Below are 27904 nucleotides of genomic sequence, written 5' to 3'. Positions count from 1 at the left end.
TTACAGATCTTGCAGAGCCTCCCACACCTCCACCAACACCCAAAATTGGCACTTCCTTGCCAATGAACACACTCCTTGCCATGAGCCCTTTGGGGCCACAGCTGGGCTCCTGGCCCATGATCATGGAACAGTTTGGGTTGGAACAACAAAGAAAGCAGCAGGCCCAAGATTTGCCCATAAAAAATGTTTATTCCTTAAAAATACAGCATTCATCTGCAGGGACACAACTATTCAAAGCATTTTTAAAAGGGTTTTTATCTGCTCCCAGTGTGGCAAGCGCTCAGTGTTGGGTGCAGGGAGAGCAGCAGCCCATGTGGGAACAGCCTGGTCCCAAGGGAAGATCTGTGTCACCCATCCCTGGACGTCACCTCAGCAGCCCAGGGTGGATTTCTCCTGGGAGAAACCTCAGCCCCTCTGGAAAGGCCCTGGGACAGGGAAGCAGCAGCACCCTGGGGTGCTCCAGCCCTGAATCACTTGCACAGCACCAGCCATTGCCCCACAGGTCCTGGCTCCTCTCCCTTCTGCTGCCCCATGGAACAACCTGCCCGGTCTCTCCAGCAGCCCCAGCCCCCTCAGAGCCCCAGGAGGTGCCCTGGCCCCATCCCAGCTCCCACGCTGCAGCCAGCAGAAGCCGGGACCCAGCCAGTCCCTGTGTGGGGAGCCCAGCCCTGTCCCCACCCAGCCCACGCCTTCCCTGCCCCGGGTGCTCCAGCCACGGCTGCTCCCAGCGCTCTGCAACTGTCCTGACTCCTGAAGCTTCTTCCTCCATTTTCCCAAGGAGAGCTCTCACTGAGAGCAGGCCACCCTGCTCTCTCTCCACCTGGCTGACCCCAAGGGACAGGTGGCACAAGTGCCACATTCCCACCTAGCACAGCAGGGCTCTCCTCTGCGACCACCCTGGCTCCCCCAGTGCCTGGGGAGAACTGGTGCCAGGCTCTGCCAGTGACAACAACAACGAGGAGGATGATGGTGCAGGAAGAAACACAAGGGATCTGGAGAGACCTCAGAGCCCTGGGGTGAGTGGGAAAGGGAGCAGGAGCACAGGAGTGCTCTCCTCTGTCCTTCCTATTGCAGGGAATGGTGAGGGGAGAAACAGAGCCAGCAGGTCAATAGCTGGCTCCAAGCCTGGTGGGGTTTTGGATGAGGAATTGGTTCACACACCATCAGGTCTCTGTGCCAGGTACACAGAACACACCAGAAATGTCCCTGTACTCACCTGGGCACTACCTTGGCCATGGCACAGGGTGGAGAAGGACCCAGCAGGATGGCACCAGGGTTGGGAAATACCTGAGAACAGGAACATATGAACTGAGGCTTCTCCCCCAAAGTGAGGTGGGATCAACAGCCCAAGTGAAGGGCACCAGCACCTGGGGCATGGGGAACAAGAGGAGGGGCTGGAACTGTGCCAGCTGCCGTGCTGGGAGCACACTGGGATGTCTAGAACAGGAATACTGCACAGGGTGACTGAGAGCCCTGCCAGGCTGGGAACGTGAGGCTGCCGTGGGCAGGAGGATCCAGAGGGCTCCAGGCAGGCTGGGACGGGCTGAGCTGTGCTACCCTGCACCTCTGCACAGCTGGGCAAGAGCATGGCATGCACTGGGAACATGAACAACAGGGCCGGGAAGGATCAGGAGCAGAGGAGTCTGTGCTGCTTGAGCTTGGTCTCCAAAGCAAAGTAGGTGAAGGAACTGAGTGGTAAAAATCACCAAAAGTCAGGCTGATGTCGCTCTTCTCCACCCACATCCCCAGAAAATTAAACACCCTTCCCATGTAGAAGATTCTGTACAGACTGACCCAGAGCATGAGTGGCACTGCCAGAATCCCCCTCAGCCCCCACACCTCAGCTTAACTGCTAACAAAGAGAACAGCAATAAAAGAAACAATTCCTTGGCTCAGAGGCCCCTGACACATCTAAAACTTCTCTTTAAACATACCTTGGCTTTTACTAATAGAAATATCTAAAAAATGCTTTTTTTTTCCCTTTTGGTGATCTAGAAACCAGAAGATGCCCCTTTGTTTTTGCTTCAGGACAGTCTGTGGCTGTTCCTAGCAGAAGGAAGGTCGAGGAGGAGGAATTTGGGCACACAAGCACATACAACATTGGCAGAACACAGAGTCAACACGCTGTGCTTCAAAGGGTCAGGCAGGAGCTTTTTTCCCCAAATATACTGAACAGCACTTGCCCAATAACAAATAACTGATCAAAGCAGCTGCAGAACTTGGAAGTTCTTCATGTGCCACTCTGGACTTGGTTTCACTTTTACACTTTGTACCCCGAGGCTGTGATGTGAGGGAATCATCAGGAACAGAGGAAGGAGCATCCCAGGTTTTCTCAGCATCCATATCCCACTGTTTCCAGCTCAGTTCAGTCAAAGCTCAGGTCATTTTCAACCCATCAAAGCCACAAAACTTCCACCTCTTCTCCAGGCTGGCCCCAACCCCGCTGAGCTCCTGCCGGAACGTGTTCTGCAGTCGCGTCATGAGCACCTCCACCTCGGCCGTGCAGATCTGGGGAGCACAAGGAGAACAGCACTGAAAGGGAAGATGGGAGCCCTGATGGCTGCTGATAATTCACACTCAAACAGGTACATGGCTGAAGCTCATCCAGGCCTTCCCTGAACTCCTGGGGATAATGCTGGGACACCAGGAGCTGTGACAAGAGCTAAGACTGGGGTTGCACCACTGCACAGAAGGAACTGAGGCGAGCCCCAGGTCCTGCCAAGCCACGCTCAGGGCTACAGGCAACTTCTGAAGGGCTCTTCCATGGCTCCAAACCACCTTGGATCTTAATTTTTGTGCTCTCTGCTCATCTTTTTGGTGATAATGATGGACAGGGAACAGGGAAAAGATATTCCCCTTCCTTTCCTATTGGCAGCTTCAAGAACAGGTCATACTTCCAAGTACTCCCCCTCCTCCTGCCTCACCTCAGGCCCAAAGATCTGCTCAGGGTTAAAAATAACATCCCAAACTAATCTGAACTCCTGCAAGAGTCAAGGAGGAGACAGAAGAGCTCAGAAGGAACACAAAGGACAATGGAAATAGCCCTCAGTGTGAGTGAACGTGAGGAGACTGATGCCACAGCACAGTTAAATAAAGGGTGGGCTCTGCACAGGGCTTCTCCCAAGCAGAGGCTCCCAGAAGCCCTTCTCTGCACTGTGGAAACCAAAGAGGAAGTTGCAGAAAGCAGCTTGAGTGCCATGATGGCAGTTCTGTAGGAGTTCCAAACCAAAATAAAGGCAGCTGGTGGCCCCACAGACAAACCCCAAGCTACAATGAGGAGATAAAATTATTAACTCTGTCTTTGTAAGGCTGGAGTGAGCAAGGCCAGGGAGCCATGTTTTCTTAGGAAAGGGTAAACTAAACACTCATTTATATACACAAGCAGCTGGATAAGTTCCAATCCAAAGACAGAATTCCCATGACTGTGGGGCCTCCTGTCCCTGGGGCTCTTTAAGGAAGACAGCTGGAGACTGGGATAGAGGACAATGAGATGTAATTCCTTCCTAAAGGAATGAGGTATAACTCCTTCCAGAAGCCTTTGCACAGTTGCGCCCATTTACTCCAAGAAGGAGCACAAAGCCAGCAGGACAATGGGACATTGGGGGTGTAGTTAGTGGTGAACCCCAAAGCTGGGCTGCTTTGGGCAACCTGGAATAGTGCAAGTGTCCCTGCCAGGGCATGGAACTGGATGGGCTTTGAGGTCCCTCCCAACACAAACCACCTTCCTATCATCCTGAAATTCACCCCATGCCCCATTCCCTTCAGCAGGGAGCAGAGCCCAGGCTGTCCCACACCCACCTTGCTGTCCAGGCGCTGCAGGTAGGAGCAGATGTACTCAATGCTGGCTCCAAAGGGATGCACGTGGAGAAAGGTTGAAATTATCCCTGGGGAAAGGAGCACCACCAAGGTCATTGTCACGAGACAAAAGCCAGCTGAGAACAGCAGCCCCGTGCCCCTGCAGGCAGCCACACCCTGACCCCAGCAAAGCTCAAGGTCTTCCTCAGTTCCAGGACTCCCACCTCCCTTGGGATAAGCAAAGCAGCCAGAGGGGGGCAGGAGGAGTGCAAGGTCACCTTGAAGCAGCTCCCCCCAGCTCAGGTCTCTGGAATCACCACCGAGCCAGCAGAACTCACCAACTAAGAGAACTTCTCGTTCAGATTTCACAGGGCTGTTGCTCAAGGTCTTCTCCACTGGACATTCTTTCTCCTGGCTGCAGGCACAAACTCTGGACATGCTGCTCTCCTGCAAAAGCCACAGGACACGTTCCAGACAACCTGGCACACCAGGGACTGGCTTGGGCAGGCTCCACAGAGCGTGCAGGGGTGTTTTCCTGGCTTTCTGAGTCACTGCATCCATCACTGCTCTATCTGAAGTTTATTTTCAAAAATGCTCCCAGCAAAGCACAGCTGTGTCCACGGTGCTGGGCATCATCCACCAAGTGAGACGAAAAGGTCACAAAGCTCAGGAGATGCTACCACACACCCTGCACCAGCCCTGCTCCCTGCCATGACATCTGCTCCACAAGGGCCTTGCTTTAAACAACAAAATACAAACCAGACCGTGGCCTTGCCATGACTGATTAAGCTGCAGAGGTTTATTTCTCAAATGCCCACACTGACACAAATGGGATTAATCAAGTGCCATGGGGCTGCAAAGGGCTTAGGATCAGACTGTCCCTGACTTGAGTTTGTGGTACTGAATTAAAACAGAATTGGGCATAATTTATTATCCCTGACATAAACACAACAATGCAAAGACGGCGGCTGCACTAAAAGCAGAACTTGTTTTATTCCCTAGTTTTATGTGGAATTCCAGTGGCCTGAGAGCTGTGGACAGCTATAATTGGGAAGAGCTCCCAGCGACCAGTGAGATGGGCTGGAGGGAGGCCAGTGACCAAGATAGAACTGAACAGTCTCCTGGGTTTGCTCAAATTCTTACACCAGTGCAGTTCTCAGCTCCCAGGGCTGAGCCTGTGCCCAAATGGCCTGAGCTTCCACATTTGCTTCTAGAGGAGAAAGAGCAGCTCTGCTCTGTGGAAGCTGATCAGGGACTGCAGCCCAGCAGCTACAATGCAAACCCACAGCCTGCCTGCTCCTGAAGATCACGGAATCATGGGATGGGTTGGGCTGGGAGGGACCTTAAAGCCCACCCTGTTCCACCCCCAGGGACACCTTCCACCATGACAGAGCAGCAGCTCTTGGACTTACATTCCCTTGGCAGTCAGCTGCATCTCCCTCCTTGTCCTCTTCATCTGCCATGCTCTGCTATATATGGCCAAAGAAAGGAAAGATTACTGATGATAATCTCTTATTTTTGTTTTGAAGATCCTGCTCTGATTATTACTGGAATACACAAAACTATTTTTAGTTAGTAGAAAGGCATTATCTTCCCTAGCTCCTGGCACAAAAAAGTGGGACTACAGATGGAAAATGAGATAAACCCAGTCTCTGGCTCTGTGGGCCAAGGGGAAGTGCTGCCTCATGCTTCTTTTGTAATTGTGTCTGTGCTATAGAGAAAAGAACTCAGCAAGTATAGAGTCAAATCCACGATCAAATCAGAGGGGATCAAACCTGAGAAGCAGCACTATGGATTTCTGTTTGGAATACTGCATGGATTTTTGTTTGGAATAAACCCAGCAAGAATAAAAATATTAAAACACTCACAAAAATTTCCAGTTCCAAAATGTTTTATGGAGGGCAGATCAAAACATGCTCCTAAACCACAGTTGTAAATATCAGTGTCTGATAACTGAGACCTTTTTTCTTGTCTTTTAAAAGCTCACGCTACAGAAAAACCCCGTTCCAGCTGTGCCACCACTGTACACTGTTCAGTGACAGTCCTATTGTATTTATACAGTTGCTGAGATTGTCTCACAGGTACATGAAGCAACTGCAGGTCCATTCCTGACAGACATCCTGCAATTTGACAAGTAATTTTTCCTCACTTTCCAAGGACAGCTGCTGGAACCAGGGCTGGGCATTCCCACCAGGAGTGCAGGACAGATGTCCTTCACCACAAAGGTGAGGACTGCACAAGGAAGACCTGCATGGCACATACCTGCTCCTTCAGGTTTTCTAGTAATGTTTCTATTTTAAGTTTGTCTTCTTTCACTTTTTCCAACTCAGCTTCTCTCTTTTTGTACTCCTCTTGGACTTTCAAAAGATGCTGGAAGAGAAAAGATAAACTCTTAACCTGCCTTCCACCTTCTCAACCTGCCTTCCACCAATTATTGTTTAAAGACCATAAAATTTAGAAGAGCTTTTCCATGAAGACCAGACAGATCACATCCAGAACCACTACAAGATGAAATATAAAAGAAGGATCCACCTTAGAAACACCTTTGCCTATTAGCATATAAAAACACACAGCTGTGTAAACATGGGGCAGTAATTCCATCCCCAATGGATGGGATTTCCCATTTCCTAACTCAGCTGGTTATGGACAGACTTGGTACTTTGGAAATCACAGTAAAGAGCACACAAAGAATCCTTCAACTATGGATTGTTTCCATTGGACTTATCAGCTCATACACCATCCCTGGTATCAATATTTTCTTTGGGTTTTTTTTTTAGCAACACTGGACACAACAAAGTTGCTCCCCGCTGCCAGATTGGATCCTGCTAAAATCCTGCTAAAATGTTTTTCCAAGTGTTCCTGCCACCCATCCCAGCCTCTTTCCCCTGCAGCACAGCCCCAGCTATGAAAAATTCCTGGCCCACCTTCTGCATGCCCTGCAGAGCCTGCTGGAGGAGCTTCATCTGCTGCTCCTTGGTGGTGTCCTCGTCCCTGGAGGCCTTGCCCTGCTCCTGCTTGAGCAGCTCCACCTCGTTGCGATAGGCGTCCAGCTGCCAGCGCAGGCTGTCGTTCTCCTCCTTCAGCGCCTCCACCTGCGACACCAGCGCTGGGGACAGCACAGCAATCAGGACAGCAGGGACAGCAGGGAACCCCTGGCTGCCCTCCCCACCCTGCCCACGGGCTCAGCAGCTCGGGTTACACAGCCTGAGCACACAAAGGAATGGCTCCAGCTGTTCGGGTATCACAGGGCTGGAGCCCCTCTGCTCTGCAGCCAGGCTGGGAGAGCTGGGGCTGTCCAGCCAGGAGAAGAGAACGATCCAGGGAGACCTCAGAGCCCCTCCCAGGGCCTAAAGGGGCTCAAGAGAGCTGGAGAGGGACTTTGGACAAAGGATGGAGTGACAGGACAAGGGGAACGGCTTCCCGCTGCCAGAAAGAAACCACTGAAGAGAAGCACATTATGAGCTGTAAAAAGGGATTTTACCTGACTCTTCTGTTTCTTTCATCTCTGATGGATCTTCTATTTCTTCATCAGACATTTCCATCTCCTCCTCTCTCCGAATGCCCATCAGCTCATCATTGTGGATGTTACGGATCTCCTGGGGTTCAGAAGCAGAGAGGGTTTCAATACAGATTGCGAGGAACAGGTTGGCTGAATGAAGAGTTCCTGAAATCTAGGTCTGCAAAAAACAACTCCAGGACATGACTTAAAAACTGGCACAGATTATTAGATCAAGGGCAATATCCAGCACAAGTCACTCTGTCAGAGCTACTGGGATTACAGACCCTTCCATCTCCCTTCTGCTCTTGTGATGAGGCAGCTCAGCCTTGCTGTGCAAACCTGAGGAACTGGAGTCAGCCCTAATTCTCTGGAGCCAAAAGTCCCAACCTGAGCTGGGACAGAGCAAACCAAGCTACAGCTGCACCTTGAGGGACCTCCTCAAGGTGACACCAAAAGGCTGAGAGACCCTTTAGCCAGCATCTGGTATCTACAATGAGGTAAGAGACATTTTAAATTACACCTAAAAATGTACCATATACTAGCGGCATTTTTATAAATATATAAGTATCTGCCAAAATCTGCATCAAAAAGTTGCATCTTGTGGCTTCCACCCTCCTTTAAGAGCAGTCCCTAAGCTGGGGAGAGCAGAACACTGAGCCTGGCAGCTGAAGTGCTCCTGAAAGAGGCCTCACCAGTGGTCTCACAGCCTCTTCCTATAGGGAGAACTTACCTTGGAACAAAAGACAGCTCCAACTGGAGAGAGAGCTCCCACCCCAGCCACAGCCAGTGGTCAGAAGGCAGGGAAAAACGGGAGCACTGGGCTCAGAGTGAATCTGAATCAGCACTTGGCTTCTCAGGTGCAAAAGAAACCTTGGCTCCTCTTTTAGCTGCTACAAAGGTTTGACTCACTGGGATTGGCAAGGCCCATAGGTACAGTCTCATGGGGAGATCACACCTGGAAACTTCCCAGGACAACGTGGGCACTTGGTGTTCAAGCATGGTGGAGGATTAACCACCTGCTTGGTACCACAGGGCCCTGGCTGGGCCTGATCCAGAGTCTTCCCAGGCTGCAGCTTTGCAGGAAGGTGGCCTGGACACCCCAGTCCACAAGGATCACAGGCCTGGACACCCCAGTCCATAGGGATCACAGGCCAGGATATCTCCAGCTCACAGGGATCCCAGGCCTGCACATCCCTGGCCCGTGGTGATCACGGATCAGCAGCCTCTCAGCTTTGCTGAGATTCACTCTGGATGGTAAATAATCTTAAAGGTGAAAGACACCTCCTGGCTTTGCTGGGATAGACTTGCTTTCCAAGTTTGTACTAAGGAAATCAATATCCCAGACAAATCCAGAACCACAGGAAGATTTACACTAGGGGTAAGCAATGACAGCCAAAGGGAACAGGACAGGGTGGAGGAGTGGGATAAAACCTCATGAGACTCAACAAGGCCAAGTGCAAGGTCCTGCACCCCCAAGGTGGCAGCTGGCAGCATGGATCTCATCAGAGCCCCCAGGACAAACATCTCCCCACCCATCACCTCCCAATGGACACCTTTTCTTTACCTTAGCTTCCTTATTTCTGATATTCTGCCTGACTCTCTTATCTGATTTTATAAAATCTTACTGGACTAAGAACTATTCTTCCTCCTGCAGGAAGAGCAGTGGGAGTGACAAGCATTCTTCCATCAGTTCCTTTCTGATCACCATTTTTAAACCACACATTTCATCATGTCACTTCACTGGATAAATACACAAACATGAGAACATCCTCCCTCAAGCTTTCCAGGCTGTTCATCTGCAATTATTTCCACCTCAAGGTGGAAATATCACATAAAATGTGATAAAAGATTCTGACGAAACTTAGAGCTGCTGTTTTTTTAATCTCTCTAGAAATCCTTCTTGCTTTAATATTAAAATCAGCAGAAAAATCAACATTTATCAGCAGTATTATGACTATTATTGTGCACAACTTCCATCAGCAGGCAGGTCTCCATGTATTGCTACTGGTGACACAAATACCAAGAGAAAATTTATTACCTGTACCACAAGAGCCTCCTGAGTGATTCCCACCTCACACTGTGAAGGAAGGTGTTGTTATCCATGCGAGCATCGCGCAAACCGAACATCAACATCCTGACAAGCAAGAGACCGTGCTGGAGGATCTAACACAAGAAAAGATTACCAACCTCTGCTTGTTTGCACCACACGCTGATGTTCTTACGCTGAGCTTTCGTGAAATGGTCCCAAGCCTTTTGTTTGGAGGCAGAATGGTACACGGCCACTATCTGCTCGACTGGAGTGGCAAATCAGCAGCAAATCGGGCCCGAATAGCATCCAGAGAGGGCGAACAAGAGGAGTAAAGGAGTAAAAAAGTGGAATCAGGCAGGTGGTTTGGCTCCCCTTTTCTCATAACACTGCACTGTGCTGATGCTACGCTCAGGGAGGGGGCTCAGTGTCTGGAAAGAGCCTTGTGGGCTTCACCAGGCCAGTGCCAAATGCTCACAGAGCAACAACCAACTGGGGCACGGGCTCTGCTCTCAGCTGGGAAAAAGGCAGGACACGTGGAAAAAAAAAGGCAGCACAGGTGCTGAAAAATATCCAAATATGCTGTGTGAGGCTGGCTGGGAGTGTAAGTTCAGAGGGGCAGGACTCACCTCTGAAATGGGGTGATGAGCTACAACCATGAGTTGGCCTTTGCACAGTGCCACAGACCTGTGTGAGCTACCGAAACACGACCAGGACCAAAGCAAAGGCACCAGCCATCAACTATTCTGGGTTCTGGGATTTATTCCTCCTGCTTCTCTAGAAAACTTAGAGGATTTGGAATACACAAAGTGTTTCTCCTTGGCTGAGAGCTCACCCACAGCACAGAGCACATCCACTTGATTTTTTCTATGCTTGTGATGCAGTACTCATAATTCTCACAAAATAAACATATCTCTCTGCTCGTTAGAGTAACCTAAGAGTGGCTGAGATATCAGTCTTGGTTTTAGAGAGTGGAGATACACACTAGTCTCTATTACTACTTACTCTGCAGTGCTCATTGTAAGTCCCTCTGGACCGTGTGCCCGTAGTTTTTACCATTAACAGAATTAAAAGGAAAACAATAATTTAAAAAAAAAACAAGTAAGGGCTAAAATTACTAGATACAAAACCAAAAGTTAAGAATGCTCAAAAGCTAGGCAAGGGGCTCAAAGAAAATTAGTACAATTGTGGAGAAGGTACTTGTAATGAAGTAAAAATATTCAGATATACTGAAGCAAGGACGTGTAAGCAGCAATGAATGGTCTGAGAAACTATTACAAATCACATCTTGGAATTAATACAGTCCATGCCTCTTCCTTGTTTTCCTGGTTTTATAAAGTACTGGGATTTGAAAGACCCAGGGTCTGCAACAGGGTGTTGGAAGCACTCTGCTGCTCCTACCTTTTGCGAACAAATCCTGCACACTTCGCTGAGGCACCAGATTCCAGGAACTTACCTTGTTTGTGCACAGGAGGGGTTGAAAATGTGACAGAAATAATAACAAGACGATAATTAAGAGGAAACAAATTCAGAATTCATTCTCTCCTCCCCCCAGATGTGGACTCTTACTCCAGTAAAAAGCACCACAAGGGATTTTTGCCAGGTTAGTGCCATGTGATTCCAAATCAGCCGGAGCTGCACTGAAGCCATTTTTGCCACTTCTTTTCCCAGAGCCTTTTAGTGGGGCCCCTCCAGACTCTGGAAATGAAGAGACTTCCCTACACCACACAACCAGCATCCAGCTTGGAGACACTACTCACACTGCACGAGGATCCCTGAGAGAGCCAGTTTGAACTTCTCTTTAGCTTCTTCCATCTCCTTCTCGTGAGCCGCCTTCTCGTTGACGAGCCTGCGTATGTGGCTGTTGGCTGACTGGATCATGGAGTAGAAGTTGTTGGCAGTTCTCCTGTTCACCTCCCCACGTTCTATCCAGGTCAGCAAGGTCTGGATGGCTTCCGAGAACTTGGTGTCATCTGCAGGAAGAAAGGACAACTTTACACCACACCTCTGGGGTGGCCTGGGCAGCTTTCAGGTGCTTTCCTCAGAGCTGAACTGCTCCTTCAAAGGTCAGCATCCTTCAGGTGACTCATCACAACCTCTGGAAGCAGGGAAGGATCTGAACAGGTGGCTGTACAAAGGAAGGCAAGTCCAGCACCAAGCTGGATCACCTGCTGAGGTGCAGCAAGAGGAGGAACAAGCACTAGAAACTTACTGGAAAACGTCACATCTACTGAGATGGAACCTTTTGTGAAAGGAGATGACCTCCAGCTCCAAAATCATCATATCACACATGAATCTCAGGCTTCCAAGAATGTCTTACATTAGTCCTTCCAAGCAAAATTATGTGAAAGAAACTTGTACTGAACAGTTTTGATTTGCAGAAGTTTCCTGCACTCAACGGGTTTGCTCAGCCTTGGGAAAATAAGATTTAAGGGAGACCTCATCACTGTGTCTTGAGGAGGGCCATGAAGATGAAACTCCTCTTTTACAAGAGAGTCACCTGGAAAGGATGAGGGGGAATGGGTACTCCTGGAGACAACTTTTCACAACAGCAGCATTGTGGAAGTGCTGGACTCCCCAGTACCAGAGGCTTTCAAGACTGGGCTGGGCAGAGTGTTGGGCCATCTGGTCTAGACCATGCTTCTGCCAAGAAAGGTCAGGCCAGGTGAGCCTTCGGGTCCTTTCCATTCTGAGATTCCACAAATATGATTCAAGGGCAGGGGTGTTCCAGATTGCAAGGCAAGATGTATTCTATTACCATCTACATGGCAGATTGTCTTTTTTCAAGTGAGCAGTTTGCCTTATCTCTCTCTTTGAGTGACCACAATCACTCCTCCCTCGGGAGGGGACATTGCTGATAACAGCTATTGAATGTCACTGCATGGCTGATAAAAACTATAACATCCTGTGACCATGGTCACAGGGGTTTTCAGGATGAGAGAGAGACGAGAATGTTGACTCCATGATCAGAAGGCTTGATTTATTATTTTATGATATATATACTACATTATAACTATAGTAAAAAGAAAAGGAAGCAAAAGGTTCCTCAGAAGGCTAGCTAAGCTAAGAATAGAACAGAAAAGAATGATAACAAAGGAGCTCTCTCAGACTCTGTCCGAGATAGCTCAGTCCTTGATTGGCCATTAATTGTAAACATCTAAGAGGGGCCAATCACAGGTGGACCTGTTGCATTCCACAGCAGCAGATAATCATTGTTTACATTTGTTGCTGAAACTTTTCCGCTTCAGCAGGAAAATCCTAAAGAAAAGATTTTCACAAAAGATGTCTGTGACAACATCCCATTGTGAGATGGCGTCCACCCAGAGGGAGGAGCCAAGCATTCCTACCCAGATATAATCCAGAGGTTTTGAGACACCAGCACAGTTTTCTCCACTGGATTTCCCAGAGGAACGGCAGCTGCCTCTCCTTCCACTGGATCTTCAGAGGAAGAATCCATCCTTCTCTACAGGATCCTGCTCCAGCAGAACCACCCCTGACACTGCAGGAGGGCTGAGCCACAATTCCAATGGGACTGCTGCCACCAACACCCTGACCCACAGGGTGTCAGGTTGGGTTCTGACTCTGCCAGTGCTGTTTTAGTTTACTGCATTATTTATTTTATCCTTTAATTTTTCTTCCCTATTAAAGAACTGTTATTTCCTGCTCCCATATTTTTTGCCTGAGAGCCCCTTCATTTAAAATTTATAGCAACTGGGAGGGGTGGGGAGGGTTTACATTCTCCATTTCAGGGGAGGCTCCTGCCTTCCTTAGCAGACTCCTGGCTTTCCAAACCAAGACGAGGGGGTTTTTGACAAAAGAAGGAAGATGGCGGCAGAGCTGCTGTGCGCTGACACCTGGGGCAGACAGAGCTCTGCCCACCCAGCCCCTCTCACCTTTGAGCTTCTCGGCCACCACGCTGCACTCGTGGTCGGAGTAGTGCACGACGGGCGGCGGCGAGGGCGGGCGGAAGCGCTCCTCGGCCAGGCGGCGCCGGTGCCGCTCCTCGCGCGCCAGCATGCGCTGCTTGCACTCCCACTCGTACAGGTCGTCCCGCGCCTGCGCAAAGTCCACGTGCAGCCGCCCCGTGTCCTTCTTGTCCGTGCTGGAGCCCAGCCGGATGCGGTAGCCTGCCAGGAGGGACGCTGGTCAGTAGGACTGGGGACTCACCTGAGGCTCCCATGGCTAAAGGAGCCCAGAGGGTTTGGCTAACAGGGAAGAAAACCCCACTAGGGCAAGCCAACCAGCCAAATAAAACCCCACTAGGGCAAGCCAACCAGCCAAATAAAACCCCACTAAGATAAGCCAACCAGCCAAATAAAACCCCACTAGGGCAAACCAACCAGCCAAATAAAACCCCACTAGGGCAAACCAACCAGCCAAATAAAACCCCACTAGGGCAAACCAACCAGCCAAATAAAACTCCACTAGGGCAAGCCAACCAGCCAAATAAAACCCCACTAGGGCAAACCAACCAGCCAAATAAAACTCCACTAGGGCAAGCCAACCAGCCAAATAAAACCCCACTAAGGCAAACCAACAAGCCAAATAAAACCCCACTAGGACAAGCCAACCAGCCAAGTAAGTCCAGCCCACCAGTCAGCAAATTAGGAGCAAACGTCCATTTTTTTAGGCACTATATAGAGAATTAGCTGGATACTATCCATGTAAGATGGAAATAGACTCTGCACCTCAGCCCAGTGTTTTGTAAACATTTTCAGGTGACAAAGCATTGCTGCCTTTCCTCTCAAGAGCTGTTTTCATATATTTAAGCAGAAATGCAATGGCAGCAGAAGGCAAACTGACACAGCATCAGAGAAATCTGCCCCAATTCTATTGTTCTGCCTATAACACACCACCACAGTTCTGTCCCAGAATTTTAAGCTTCCCTCTGAGCCAAACACACCCACCAGACAGGTAAAGTGCCTTGTCCACCATGAACTCCTCAGCAAAGCGGATGTGGCAGAAGTTCTTCTTGCTCTTGCGGATAGCTATGACCTCCCCACACTGCTCAAACACCTCCATGATGATCTGCTCTGTCCCGTTTTCCGGCAGGCCTCCAACAAACACTGTCTTGCACCCTGGGGGCCTCTCTCTCGTGGCTGGAGGGGGAAGATCTGAAGAGAGAAAGCAGAGCAGGTCAGGTTTTGGGTTGTCAGAATGTACTCCTTCCACCTGCTCCTCTCTCCTGAGAGATGACCACACCTTCCTGGCTTCCTCCCAGCACACACCTGGCCTGCCACACTCAGATTATGGAGTGGATCCATAGCACTGCTGAGGTGCTGGATAAAAATAAGCACATTCACCGGCAGGTTTGCAAAAAGAAGATCCTGGAAGTCTAGAGCCCTCCAAACACTCTCCTGAGTGCAGAAGGTTCACTGAGCTGCTGTCAAAGAACACGAGCAGCACAAGGGGCTCCCAACTTCATCATGGAAGGTGCTACAAAATCACAGCTTAAAAAACTGTCCTAATGTAAATAACACATAAAAAACGTACTCAGGGGATTCTTTGTGCTGCAACTGCCCACACTCCAGACTTGTGTGCTTGAGCTACACCTCACACTGCACACAAGAATCAAACCATGAGGACTTCAAACACTCAGTGACTGGAATGGCTTCTTCCCTAGACCTTATCAATCTAGCAGCTGAAAAGGCTATTTCTTAAAATTGCAAACAGTGACAAGACCAGGCTTTTCCTGTTGCTCTGTCACTCTCTTGCCAGCAGTGAGTCCCAGGAATGGCCCTCTTCTCACACACACCTGGGTTTATATAAACAAAGGGATACCCTATAGACACAAAGCACAAGCAGACAGTTACGTGGGTTAGGTGGGAAGAGAGTGCAGCTCTTGCAGTGGATGATCTCCTTCACAGCCGGCATGTCCGGAGGGATGGGAGGTGGGACAATCCCCAGGCCTGGCATCATGGGGTTGATTGGAGGGATTCCAGTCATCATGCCAAGAGCAGGATCAAAATCTAAATGGGGGAGAGAATAAGGGAGTCAGGCATGGGAGGTAGAGTCATACAGTGACTGTGAGCTCTGACAGCAAACGGGGAACACTCCCACGCATGCCGGTGAAAATCAGCAGCATGCCAACATCAAACTTTAGATCTGTGTCCTTAAAATAATGTTTTAAAACTATTTCATTGCTCATTGCCACAGTCAAGTAATTTTTCTCCGTTAAAATAAATAATTTCCTTCTCTCCTCTGAAGACACTGGCTCCCATCTAATGCCCAACCCTTCCCAGAGGTTTGTCCACAAAAAGACAGCTGTGACATATGGAAACAGTGGAAAACTTGACCCAGTTTGGTTGTGTTAAGTAGTTCAGCAACACAGGCAGTTGTGACACAGGCTTAAGGGCATCAGGAAGAATCTGCACATGGAAAAGGTTGCCAGGCATTGAAAGGAGTGCAGTCCCCATCCCTGGAGGTATCCAAGATGTGGCACTCAGTGCTCTGAGCTGTTGACAAGGTGGGGATCAGTCACAGGTTGGACTCGATGTGAAGGACTTCTCCAATCTAAATGGTGCTGGGCTTTAGGGCATCACCTCACCAAGCAGACAAGTGCAGCAATTGCAGAGCTAAGAACCTGCCATTTCCTCAGTACTTTGAAACACAGTCACAGCAAAAACACACATCTGAGGCCAATCCTCTGCCACCAACCAGCCTTTTTGGAGGAAGGTACAAGAAACTTTCCTGTTCCAACTGTGAAACATGGATGAAGGAGTACATGGGAATTGTATCCTTATCCATGGGATAGGCCTGTGTTGACTTTTCCCTTCATAGAAGAATGTCAGCAGGAGAATGACAAGGAAACAGCAACTCCACAGCAAAGCCAAATGTGAAACAAGGCCTTGGGGACAGGAGAGAACTCTATTACTGTGGAGAGTGTTGAGGCTGCTCAAACTGGAGGAGAGAAGGTTGTGCTGTCTGCCAACACAGACATTCCCTCCCCAGGTGAGCAGACAGGGCTTATGGCAGGGATAACATCCTTCTTAGTGCAGCAAAGCACTGGAACAGTCAGTTCCATTCAGGACTTTGATGTCCAGCATCCTGCACTGCTGGGAAATCAGGCACAGCTCAGCTCTGTTCCTGCAGGAGCTCTTTCATCCAGTGCAAGATGACTCAGCCATGCACATGTATTTCACACTACAAGGTGGTCATTTCTGGAGCAGAATTCTCCATGAATTTCTGCCATATCCATTTTGCTACCCTGTTGCTTTCCTCTTCATCTCCCTCCCTTCCTTATCAACCAATGCAGTTCAGTTTAGAGTAACATGCTCCTGGATATCACTGGTTTCCTGATCTCTGTGTGGCATCCTCCTCCTCCTGCACCACTGCAGGATACCTAGGGGTACCCCACAAAAACTATTATTTCCATTAAAATACATGTGTTCTCATCTCCTCTCAATCCAGGTCTCTAAACAGACCACCTGCAGCATGAATGCATTTCGAACACAGCTCAGTGTGTACATGGTGGGTGTCTGCCCAGCCCCAGTGCCACAGCTGCTCCCAGAGAGCAGTGGAGGCTCAGCTCACCGGGCAGGAGGGGCTGTCCTGTCATGCCCATGGGAGCCATGCCCAGGTTGTTCATGGCGGTGGCCCAGGCAGTCGGGTCGGACATTGGCAATCCCATCAGAATGGAGTCCAGGCTCAGATTTCTGCCACCATCTGTTGAGAGGAACATAAAAGTGATTAAAGGCTTAGAGCAGATCTCAGCTCTGCCCAGCGAGGCTCTGCAGTGTCAGCACCCAAAACCAGAACTAAATCCACTGGCAGGGAAGAGACAGTAAAAAAAACCCCATCAGTGCTGTGCCTCTGGAGCAGCTGGGACCTGGAAAGCACCTTAAAGCACCTCAGTTATGGGTCATCCTCTGCAATTATCAGCTCTAAGGGACCTTCAAGGAGCACTGGTTAAAGGTAAGGAGACACTGATTCCTCTCAAGAGATTTAGGAACAAAGGACACATCCAGCAGGTATAAACTGTCAGACTGCACTGAACTGAAGGGAGCTGTCCCAGCAGGATCCTCCCACTGCCATTGAAGTGCTCTGTCAGCTCATCAAAACCATCCTTGAACTGTGCTGTGAAGTCCCTGATTCTCCTTCAAGGATTTTTAGCTCTCCAGGGAAACAGCTGCATTTCACCCTCTCTTTCTGCAGCTGAGGGCTTTGCACATCACCTTCCTTCTGCCCCAGGTGCAGCCTCATCCTTCCCTTCTGCACCTGGAACCTCCCTAGGGAAGTTCCCACCTCATTCCTGCGGACTGCTCTGTCCATGCTGTAACACCCCACCTCCACAGCACAAGCAGGTGCCACATTTCCCCAGTCACTCTGGTGGGACTGCAGTTTTCAGCCACAATATAATCTGCAAAGACATTATTCTGTGTTCCCTCTTTCCCCAATGCTTTGTGAGAAATCCTGAAGCTGGCATCTAGGAAGTTTTCCTTGTACAACTTCTTGATCTGACATTACAATATCATACAGTTCTTTTAACGCTTTGATTTTATGACATTATCTTAAATATGAATGTCTCCAGTCATTCAGCCTGAGGTGTCTTATCCTGCTTTTAATTATGGTCATGATTTTAATCTTGAGATTCTGTTCAATTAGGAAAATACATCTATTTGGACAAGTATAGAGAATCACAGAAGGGTTTGGGTTGGAAGAGACATGAAAAACCATCCCATTCCAACCTCTGCCATGGACAGGGACACATCCCACTGTCCCAGGCTGTTCCAAGCCTCACCCAGCCTGGCCTTGGGCACTGCCAGGGACGGAGCAGCCACAGCTGCCCTGTGCCAGGGCCTCCCCACCCCCACAAAGAACAATTCCCTCCTAATATCCCATCCATTCCTGCAGTGGCAGGCCATTCCCCACTTTTCTATCACTACATACCCCTTGGGGAGCCCTCACAGTCCAAGCCTGGCTCCAGGCACAGCAGTGGGGCTGCAGCAGCACACAGCTCCCCCTGCCCACCTGCACAGCCACAGCCCTGCATCCAGGCCACTCTTCACAGAACCCTTGAGTGCTGCCAGCAGTGGAGCTGGTATTGGCTCACCTGGGGGAATGCTGCTCCTCTTCCTCTTTCCCGGGCCACTTCCATCCTCAGCCGGGCTGTCCGACAGCCGCGGGCCAGCGGCGCTGCCCAGCCCCAGGGACTCGCTGCTGGCAGGGTCAAAGGACAGCTGGTTCAAACCTGAAAGAGAAAAGCACATTTAGGGACTTGACTCGACCCGGTTTGTGATGCTTTTGGATCACTGTAGTCAGAGAAATGCCCACTTCTGGGCACAAGCAGCACTCCAGGCCTTGAAGCAATCCTGACTCCTGGCCCCAGCTCTGCCTGATCTGAATGTTACACAATAAAATATTACTCACCAGCACCAATTCTAGCACCCACACAAATCAAACTGCCTGAGTGTAAGCCAGGGGTGCATCTTCCCTGCGCTGAGCAGCATTTCAAGCCTGGAAACTCAAAGAACAGAATTTTTCCCTATTTCTTCAGTCCAGAAACACACTGTTAAGAGTTATTTCAGTTTCACTGGTTGAGAACTCACCTGGAGCGATTTACTACCAAAAAACAAGGCACAACTGAGAACATCTTCAAAATGAGAAGATGCTGTTGGAAGTTTTGTTCAAGGAATCTGCCACACAGCTGCTCTTGGTCATTGACATGGAAGGGGCTCTGGGTTGCACATCCCAAAAAGGAGAGAGCTCCAGACTCCCCCCCGGTGCACCCTCCTGTGCACCCTCCTGTGCAGCAAGGTTCCCCACGAGCCTCCTTTTCTCCAGGCTGAAGAGATGGGTCCAGTGCCCTGAACTGACCATTGAGCTCCTCACTCCACCTTACATCACAGGCAGCACTTGCAGGAATGCAAGGCCAAAGGAGCAGTGAAATATCAAGTCTGATTTATCTTTATCTCAGCAAATTCACCCTGAACAGCCAATACAGTGGAAAAAAAGAAAAAACCAAATATTTTTTGTGGACCCATATAAAGTGATAAAAATAACCACATTTCTAAGGTGCTCTGTGTTCCAAGGGGAATCAGCAGAATTGAGAGGAGCAACAATGACAATTCCCATCCCAGGGTACTGATGGGCCGAGGCATTTGTACCAAACCTTCCTCCAGCCCCTCTACAGCCTTGTGATTTCTGTTCCAGAGGATTCCAAGAACTTAATAAACATGGCTGCTGGGTCTGGCTGTAAATAGCCAAGCGGGTACAGGGAGCCTGGCAGGCTCCTCTCCGAGCCACTGAAAGCTGAGAACACAAGAAGCAGCCAAAAACACAAGGACTATTCAGCTGGCAACAACAATAGTCACGCCCGGCCACGCAGGATGCCTACAATGCTGTGTTAAATATTCCAAAGGCAAAATATCATGGAGGTCATGAGGGCTCAGGAAAACAAATCTGAATGCAGCAGGTTAAAAATAGAGAGGTTGTGCACAGGGAAGACAGCAGGAGAAAGGAAAAGGAGCAGTTCTACGCTTACATTGCTATTATCAATGTGATAAAAAAGGCAAAATTGAACTTGAACAAGAGTTTTCCTGCATTTGGGAATAGGAAGGATTGAGAGAAGCAGCGGGACAGCCGGACACTGGTGTCACCAGCATGGACAGACACCCTGCTCTGGCTGAAGACAACACTGTGGAGACACCTGGCACTGACCAGCACCTGAATGGACACTGCTCCAGCCACTGCTTTCCAACCCACTGGGGAACACAGGCAGCCACTCACTCCAAGGATTTCCAGCCCCAGTTTGAGTGAGAATCTCAATGTCCCAGCATGTGCCCAGGGCCAGCCGACAGCCAGAAGCAAAGCAGCACCAGCTGGAAGGCTCTGGGTGGAGGCACCAGTGTGACCTGGAACAGGAGCCTTGTCCTCAGGGCTCACCAAAACAGGCGCAGCCTCCAGAACCCAACAACTAACATCAAGCAGAAAACTCCTTGGGAAAGCTTTGCTCTCACTTCACCAGGATGGAGAAAAAGCAAATGTGCCAGTAAAGGGCAGTATGGAGAGTGGGTGATGGAAGCCACAAGCAAGGGACCTTGCTTGCTGCTCTCTAGCAGCAGTTTGCTCCAAAAATTAAAACAAGTCAGAGAGAAGATTCCCAACACACGCTGGAGTAAGAAACCCCTCATTATGTTAGATTTGCCACCCTACACAGGATAAATGCTGTGGATAGCAGCCAACTTTCAGACCCACCTGCCTCTCTCCTGTCATCTCAGCGAGCAGCCAAAGCTCAGCCACACCCCACTGGGTACGGAGAACAGGCTCAGAGAAAACTGAAGCTGCAGGAAATCCTCTCTCCTGGGCTCTGAGCAGGTTAAAAGCTGACAGGCTCAGCCAGTACAGCCAGGAGACACAAACAGGAACATCCCTCTGTCCTTTGTGCCAACCAGAATGAGGTGTCCTTGGCCATTCCAAGCTGCTCTGCTCAGGAGGGAAGGCACCAGCACAGGAGCAAACCACAGGGGTTTGCTCAGCATTCCTGTAGTAAGCCAGCCTGGAAAGGCCAAAATAAGATTTCTGCATTTGCTGGGAAATGCTACACAGAAGGTAAGAGGGGAGGAGAAAATTTGGGTTTCCAGCAAGTGTCAGAACTGGTGTCAGCACTTCTAGAGCCATATGTGGCACAGGTGTCAGTGTGCCCTACATCTCCCTGTTCCTTTCTCCAGGGATTTTCAGAAGAGTCCATTTAAAAATGGAGTGAGACGTGAGGCACTGCCATAATGCAGTGACTAAACATTTAAAAATAAAAACTAGAAGATTCCTCAGCAGAAAAATGGATCAGGCAAAGAAGGGGGGGATGCTGAAAGATGAGCAGAAGGCTCTCCCACAGCACAGCGGGTCCTTGTGGGTGGTTTTCCCGTCTGGAAGCAGCTGCTGAGCTCTGCCTGATGGGAAGAGTCCACAGCTTCCCACTGGCCTAAGCAGCACTGACAATGCACAGCCCACTGTCCCACTGGGCTGGGATCAATCCAGGTCTGTGCTGGGGCTAAATACGGCTGCAGCTCCCACAGCACAGCTTCAGAGAGGGGCTGGGGAGAGAGGAAAGATCTCAATGTTCCAGGCATAAATCAAGGGAAGTATCCATCCTCACTGGGTCCCATGCCAGACCCTGGACAGGACTCGATTTTCCAATCCCAACAGAGCTGGGCCATTTGCCTTAATGACCAGGGGGAAAATAAACCCCAAGAAGTCCTGGAGGCAAACTGAAAAGGCTGTTTTAAGATCACTCCCATTACCAACAGAAAACACTGGAAATCACAACCAACAAACAGGATTGTGCACTCCTGTGAAACACTGCTGGGACCACTTACAAACAACACAGCAGCCACAGGGCTGCCACCTCGGGATTGGGGCAAATGTTCCCTGCTGGGCTCAGGAACATTCAGTTAAGGGGTGGCATGAGCTCTGCCACAAGCCTGGCACTGCTCTGGAGCCACAAGCTCCAACTGCAGCCTCACTCTGCCCAGGCTCTGGAACAGCTTTCCTGCCATTCAGCCAGTTAATAAACAGCAGCAACATAAACCTCTGCCCCAAAACTCAAATGACAACTATTACCAGGTACTCTGACACTGTCACACACCTAAAAGCCTTTCAATTATACACTCAAAAAGTCTGTGCAGGCTGGTGCTTGTATGGTCGTATTTTGGGATGTCCTGGAACCCTGTCTGCTACGCTGGGTCACACTTGGGGGTGCCCAAGGTCCCTCTAAACCCCTCAGGTGACATTTTGGGGTCCCCTGGGCTCCTCTGAACACACATTAGGCTTCTCTTACTAAGCATCAGGGGAACTTCAGAAATGGGCTGACACAGGCTTTACTATAAATACGGATTTACCTTTTGCCAACATTGGCAAATTTAGGGAATAAGCACGGCTCAGTCTGAGCAGAGTGCCTGTGTTTTTGGGAATAAACTGGATTCCAGGATACACTGTACCATTGATTACACAGTTCTCATTTTAAGCCCTCAAGAAATGAACTTGAAAGGACACCAAAGTACATCTGCAGCAATCGATTAGAACACAAGAGAAAAGAGACCAGCAGGGAAGGCAGAAGAGAGGGATACCAAAGCTTTGAAGTTACATTTTGATCCCAGTCATTTCCTTTTGGAAACTAATTTCCAGGTTCAAAAACTACTGCTGGGCTCATGCATGCTTCTCTACCATACTCCTGGCTCAATTATCACTGGTAAAGCCTCCCAAACATCAGTCTGAGCCAGGAGCTGGCCAGGCACACTGATGAGAACAGCACAATTTTAACAGTGACTTCTGTCAACTCCAGATAATCCTGCAGGGCAGCAGGAGCCATGCAGGGAATCCCAGAACCCCCCCATGTTACCTGCAAACTGCACGAGGAACATGGCAAGATGCTCATGGTAAGGCAGGAGTTCAGACAGCTCTCCCACCGCTCCCAGCTCGGCTTTGTGCTTGAAAATCCGAGTGCCAGGCTGAGCTCCCTCACTCAGCTCCCAGCACAACAGAAAAGCTGGGACCCAGTGAGAGCAGAGCTGCCCTGGGGCAGGCAGGACAGCCCAGGCGTGAGAGCCCAAGCTGGCCCGGGGCTGGCACCCAGCAGCTCCACGTGTCACCATCCATCTCCTGGCCTGACACCCAGAGGCAGATTCCAGCATGCAGGGACGGAGGTGGATGAGCAGGTGGGGAGGCAATTAACAGCCAGAGCATCTGAATTTGCCAGGGATTTCATCCATCACTGCTCTAAGCACTGGCACGCAGCTCAATAAACCCTGTTTGCATGCCCGAGATTAGTGGCCTTTGCACTGAAAGATTAATTCCTGGTAATCCTTGATGGTAACAGGCACACTGCTCACTTTCCTTGATTCTGGAAGCTTGTATTTGAAAGAATAATATATTAATTTCAGGCAGCTAATTATTCTAGCAGGGCTCTATAAAACTGAGAGACACAAAGAGCCCCTTCCTCCTTTGTGCCTGAGAATGCAGCAGTCAGCAACCCCAGTCAGAGACACCAACCTGCAGAGTTTTCACTAAAACACAGCCACAGCAGCAAAACCAGGGAAATCTGACCAAGTCCTGTACGAGCTGTGCTCTACACTCAATGTTGTAACCCAAAACAAAGGAAAAAACTCCTTACCAGCATGTGTGTACATGTGTGGCACCAGCAGCGACCTAACACAGCCCTCGGTTCTTCCCAACAGTGAAACCTGCCATGCCCACACCAAATTATTAAATGCTCCCTGAAATGTTTTCAGGATGCTCACAAGGCTCTGCCAAAGCAGCCTCCCTCTGCACACACATCTAGGAATTCTAACCCTGGCATTTCCAGGGGTGAGCTGCCCATGCTCCAGAGGATGCAGAGCAGGCAGCTGCATCCATCCCTTTCCGTCCTTCCAGACTCCCTCGGCACTCCTGGAGAGCAACATCCAGCAAGTGCCACCTCTGAACAACGCTCAACAGCTCCTGTTTTCAGAAATATCTTTTGGAAAAGCTCAGAGAAGAAAGCTGATGGGCAAAAGGATGCAGGACTAACTATACAGAGCTACTGAGAAAGAAAAAATAGGGGAAGAAGAAAAAAAAAAAAAGAGGAAAAGAAAAAGGGAAGACACAAAACAAAAACTCCAGTAAAGCCAGCAGTCAGGATCATCAAAAAATCCCAGTGCAAAAGCTTGGACTAATGGGCAAGAGAGCCTCGTGGAAAGCCAGCATCAGCGTGAGGAACTGCTGGCTGAGAGTGGAGCAGCTGGATGGAATGGACATGCTGGAACTGAAATAATGTCAGCAGAAAAGCTGGGGATTAAGGGAGAAATCTCACACCATCTTTGGAAGGTATACAGAATACCTCAGTAGCAACACCTGATCTTTGCAATGACTTGGTGATTGAACCTCATCCCTGCTACAAGCTCCAAACATATGACCTTCAACACAGAAACCTGACCTCACCCCAGCTCCCACACAGCTTTCAACAACTCAGCTCAAGGGCCTTTTTAATTAGATTAGATTTGATCTCTCCTCAAAATTCCTCAAATAAGCCTTGAAGAAACAGAGAATCCAACCCCTTGACTTCCACCACAGGGAGGAGTATGGCTGGAGTAAGAAGGAACACAAGTTGGAGGGATAAACTCCTATCCAGGGTCACCTCCATGCTTTCCCACAGCCTCACAGCTCTGCTGCAACTTTTTCCAGGAAAATATGGAAAAATACAATGGCTAATTAATGTAGCTGCAGGGGAGGTAGGGACAGTGCAGACTAATGAGGAGCTTATCCAAGGATTAATGTTTGTGCAACAAATACGTGGCACTAAAGAACAAAAACATCTCCACACAGCATGACATTGATGGACACTACTGGTAACAGCACACAGCGCCAAAATGTGAGGAAAACCACAGAGTAAGAAGGACATAAACCAAAGAAGCTCAATATAAATGCTTAAGGAACCAAATAGACGCATGCATGTGCATGTAAGAGTTGCAGTCCAGGGCTGTGGGAGAGCTGCAGCCCACGGCAGCTGTGGGCACCAGCACGAGCATCCCCAAAGCTCCCTGTGCTGCCCACGGCCCATCTGCTGTGGCACCACAGCCCCAGCACAGCCCAGCACAGTGTGAGCACAGCCAGGTGCATCCCACCTCGGGGGAAGCTGCTGCCACCTTCACCCCCCACCCCTTCTGTAAACTGCTCATTCTTGGAACACCAGAGGAATTTCTTTATACGCAGCCAATTTCTCCTTGTGCCAATTTCACAGGATCACTGGGATTGAAAGAGACCTTCAAGGTCACCCAGACCCACCAGCACCACCACAATAACCCTTAAAACACACACCCCAAATGCCTCAACACTTGCAGAGATGGTGCCTCCACCCTGAGCAATTTATTCCAAGGCCTGACCGCTCCGGTAGGGAAACGATTGTTACTAATTGCTAACCTGAACCTACCCTGGCACACCTTGAGGCCTTTTTCCTCTCACCTCGAGCAAACACGACACAGCACAAGGTCCCGACCCCCCCGGCTGCTCCTCCTGTCAGGGCGCTGTGCAGAGACAGAAGTTCCCCCCTGAGGTTGCTCCTTTTCTCCAGGCTGAGCCCCTTTCCCAGCTGCTCCGGGTGCTCCAGACCTTTCCGTAACAATCTCCATCTTTTCTGATGTAATGTTAATGTCGTTTTTGAAGTTATTTTAACTACCACTGAACCCAAAGAGTGGCACAGACACTTCCCACGTGGAATAAACTTTCCCACACAGCCTCCCCACCCCCCAGCCGGACGCGGAGCCCTGCGGGTGTCCCCGCCAGTCTTCCCGAAGTCGCGACGGCTTCCACGAGGCCGTTCAGGCCCTCCACAAAACTCCCCGGCTGGCTCGGCCGGGCCGCAGGTGCGGAGGAGGCCGCTCCTGCCCGGCGAGCCCTGCGGCCGGTCGGGCAGCGGCAATGGAGAGCGGGGCGGGCCCTCCGCACGCCCGGGCCCCAGCAGGGGAGCGCTCCGGCTCCGGCCCCGGCTGCTCTCGCTGCGGGCCGGCCCCGGCCGCCACTCGGCCTCTCCCGCCAGGGCAGGGCGGGGCCGGGCAGGGCCGCGCTCGCTCCCCGCATCAGGGTCCCGTGTCCCGGGTCCGCGCCCCCCCCCCCCCCACTCACCGCCCGGCCCGGCCCGGCCCGGCCGCTCCCGCACGCGCCGCCGCTTCCGCCGCACGCCCCGCCCCGCGCGCCCCCGCTGCGCGCGCCCATTGGCGGGGCGGGCGCTGCGCGCGCACCGTGACGGGCACGTGACGGCGTCCGGCGGGGCGGGAGCGCGCGGGGCCAGACCGGCTCCACCCCCTGGGCCAGGACTATCCCACCGGGACCGGCCACACCCACCGGGGCAGGCCACACCCACCGGGACCGGCCACACCCCTCCGCGACCGGAACCACCCACCGGGACAGGCCCCACCCCTCCAGGACTTGGATCATCCCACGGGACAGGCCACACACCCCTGGACCGGCTCCACCCATAGGGACAGGCCCCACCCCTCCAGGACTGGGATCATCCCACCGGGACCAGCCCCACCCCTCTGGGACCAGCCCCACCCCTCCGAGACCGGGACCGTCCCACCAGGACTGGCCCCACCCCCCGGGACCAGGACCATCCCACCGGGACTGAGACCATCCCACCGGGACCGGGACCGGGACCGGGACCATCCCACCCCTCCGGGACTGGCCACACTTCCCCGGGACCAGGACCATCCCACCGGGACCGGGAACATCCCAGCAGGAACATCCTGCCGTAAACACCTCACCGGGACAGGGCCGGCCCCGCGGCCGCGGCTCCGCTTTTCCGCCGCCTCGGTTCTGTATTCCCCCCCCGTGCCACTGCTGCTTCCTGGCCTGGGGCAGAGCGGCCCCCGGCTGTCCCCGGTGCCGCCCCGAGCCCCCGGTAGCGGAGCAGAGACCAGCCGGGCACAAGGGCGTTTGTTTATTCAGCGCGGGGCAGCAGCGGGGCAGGCGCCCCCCATCCTCGCCGGTGCCGGTGTGCAGCAGGATGGCCCCGTCCCCCTCCCGCCATGGCCGCCCCGTGCCCCCCTGTCCCGCCGCTGCCGCGCCGCCGCTCGGTGCCGCGGTCACCGCAGGCTGGAGCGGGACAGCAGCAGGGGCTCTCTGCGATGAGCGATGGGAGCAGGCCTGGCCCCACAGGGCGCGGCTGCCCCTCCAGGTTACCCAGCGGGATCTGGAGCTGTATCCGGGGATGGAGCCCCAGCTGTGCCGGCCTGTGAGCCCCTCCAGCCACGGCTTGCACAGCGAGGAGAGGGCTCAGTGCCACAGTGAGATGCCCAGAAAGGGATGCTGCACTGCAGGGGGAGTTCTGCCTCCAGCTGCACCTTGTCCCCCACCTGCACAGTGCCACAGAATCTCAGAATGGTTTGGATTAGAACTGAAGGCCCATCCCATTCCAACCCTCTGTCATGGGCACCTTCCACTATCCCAAGCTGCTTCAAGTCCCAGCCTGGCCTTGGGCACTGCCAGGGATCCAGGGGCAGCCACAGCTGCTCTGGGCACCCTGTGCCAGGGCCTGCCCACCCTCACAGGGAACAATTCCTTCCCAATATCCCATCCATCCCTGCCCTCTGGCAGCAGGAAGCTATTCCCTGTGTCCCATCACTTCAGACTCTTGTCCAAAGTCCACATTCTCCATCTCTCTTGTAGGCTCCCTTCTAGTGTCCCCTGCAGGTGCGTCTGGAGGTGTCCCCTCTCCCATCCAAGGCACTGCAGTGTGTTCATGGCGCTGAGCAGGCTCCCTGAGCCCTGATCCCACTTGGAACGAGCTCCTGCCCAGCCAGGGCTCCTGCTCCTCACGCCAATCCAGACCTGCAGCCTGGCCAGCTCAGTGACAGATTCACGCAGCAGAGCTGGCAGTCAGGGAGCTCGGGAAGCAGCACAAGGCCCATATCCAAAGTGTCCCTGTTCCCACTGGGACCTGCTGCAGGAAGATGTTGGAGGGAAGCAGAGGCTCAGCGAGGATGAGGATGATCAAAGGCACAGCCAGCAGAGCTCAGGCATCACCAAGAACAGGCAGCAAATCCCCGTGCAGGGAGATGATGGGCTGAGCCCGGAGCTGAGGCCGGCTGGATCCACCCACCAGATCCCTAAGCAGC

The 27904-nt window shown here is 51.4% G+C and overlaps 1 protein-coding gene across 2 annotated transcripts; it reads right to left on the bottom strand.

Annotated features, from left to right (window-relative positions):
• Positions 1-169: 169 nt before the first annotated feature.
• Positions 170-25939, bottom strand: ENOX2 (ecto-NOX disulfide-thiol exchanger 2). 2 transcript variants are annotated; one of them, XM_063170244.1, is made up of 15 exons: positions 25914-25939; positions 18373-18510; positions 16854-16985; positions 15134-15289; positions 14228-14434; positions 13214-13447; positions 11081-11293; positions 9482-9588; positions 7277-7391; positions 6720-6901; positions 6058-6165; positions 5208-5264; positions 4134-4242; positions 3799-3884; positions 170-2508 (listed from the first exon to the last, which is right to left on the bottom strand). In XM_063170244.1, the coding sequence occupies exons 3-15, from the start codon at positions 16948-16950 to the stop codon at positions 2377-2379; spliced, it is 1803 nt and encodes a 600-aa protein (XP_063026314.1). In that variant the 5' UTR covers positions 16951-16985; positions 18373-18510; positions 25914-25939; the 3' UTR covers positions 170-2376. The 2 variants fall into 2 exon arrangements, with proteins under 2 accessions (XP_063026314.1, XP_063026313.1); XM_063170243.1 differs by lacking the exon at positions 25914-25939 and adding an exon at positions 22657-22820.
• Positions 25940-27904: the final 1965 nt, after the last annotated feature.

This window comes from Melospiza melodia, chromosome 16, assembly GCF_035770615.1.
Source record: "Melospiza melodia melodia isolate bMelMel2 chromosome 16, bMelMel2.pri, whole genome shotgun sequence".
Lineage (NCBI taxonomy): Eukaryota > Metazoa > Chordata > Aves > Passeriformes > Passerellidae > Melospiza > Melospiza melodia.
The sequence above is the reverse complement of the archived record's forward strand: the minus strand, read 5'-3'. Positions and strand labels throughout refer to the sequence as shown.

Bases quoted from the DNA above. Each gene is read 5' to 3' on its own strand.
- ENOX2 (XM_063170243.1), bottom strand. From the start codon at position 22,678: ATGTTCCTCGTGCAGTTTGCAG. The intron at 11,294-13,213 runs GTGAGAGGGGCT...TTCTTCCTGCAG, and splicing joins GGTGGCCGAGAAGCTCAAAG to ATGACACCAAGTTCTCGGAA. The intron at 3,885-4,133 runs GTGAGTTCTGCT...TCCTTTCCCCAG, and splicing joins ACGAGAAGTTCTCTTAGTTG to GGATAATTTCAACCTTTCTC.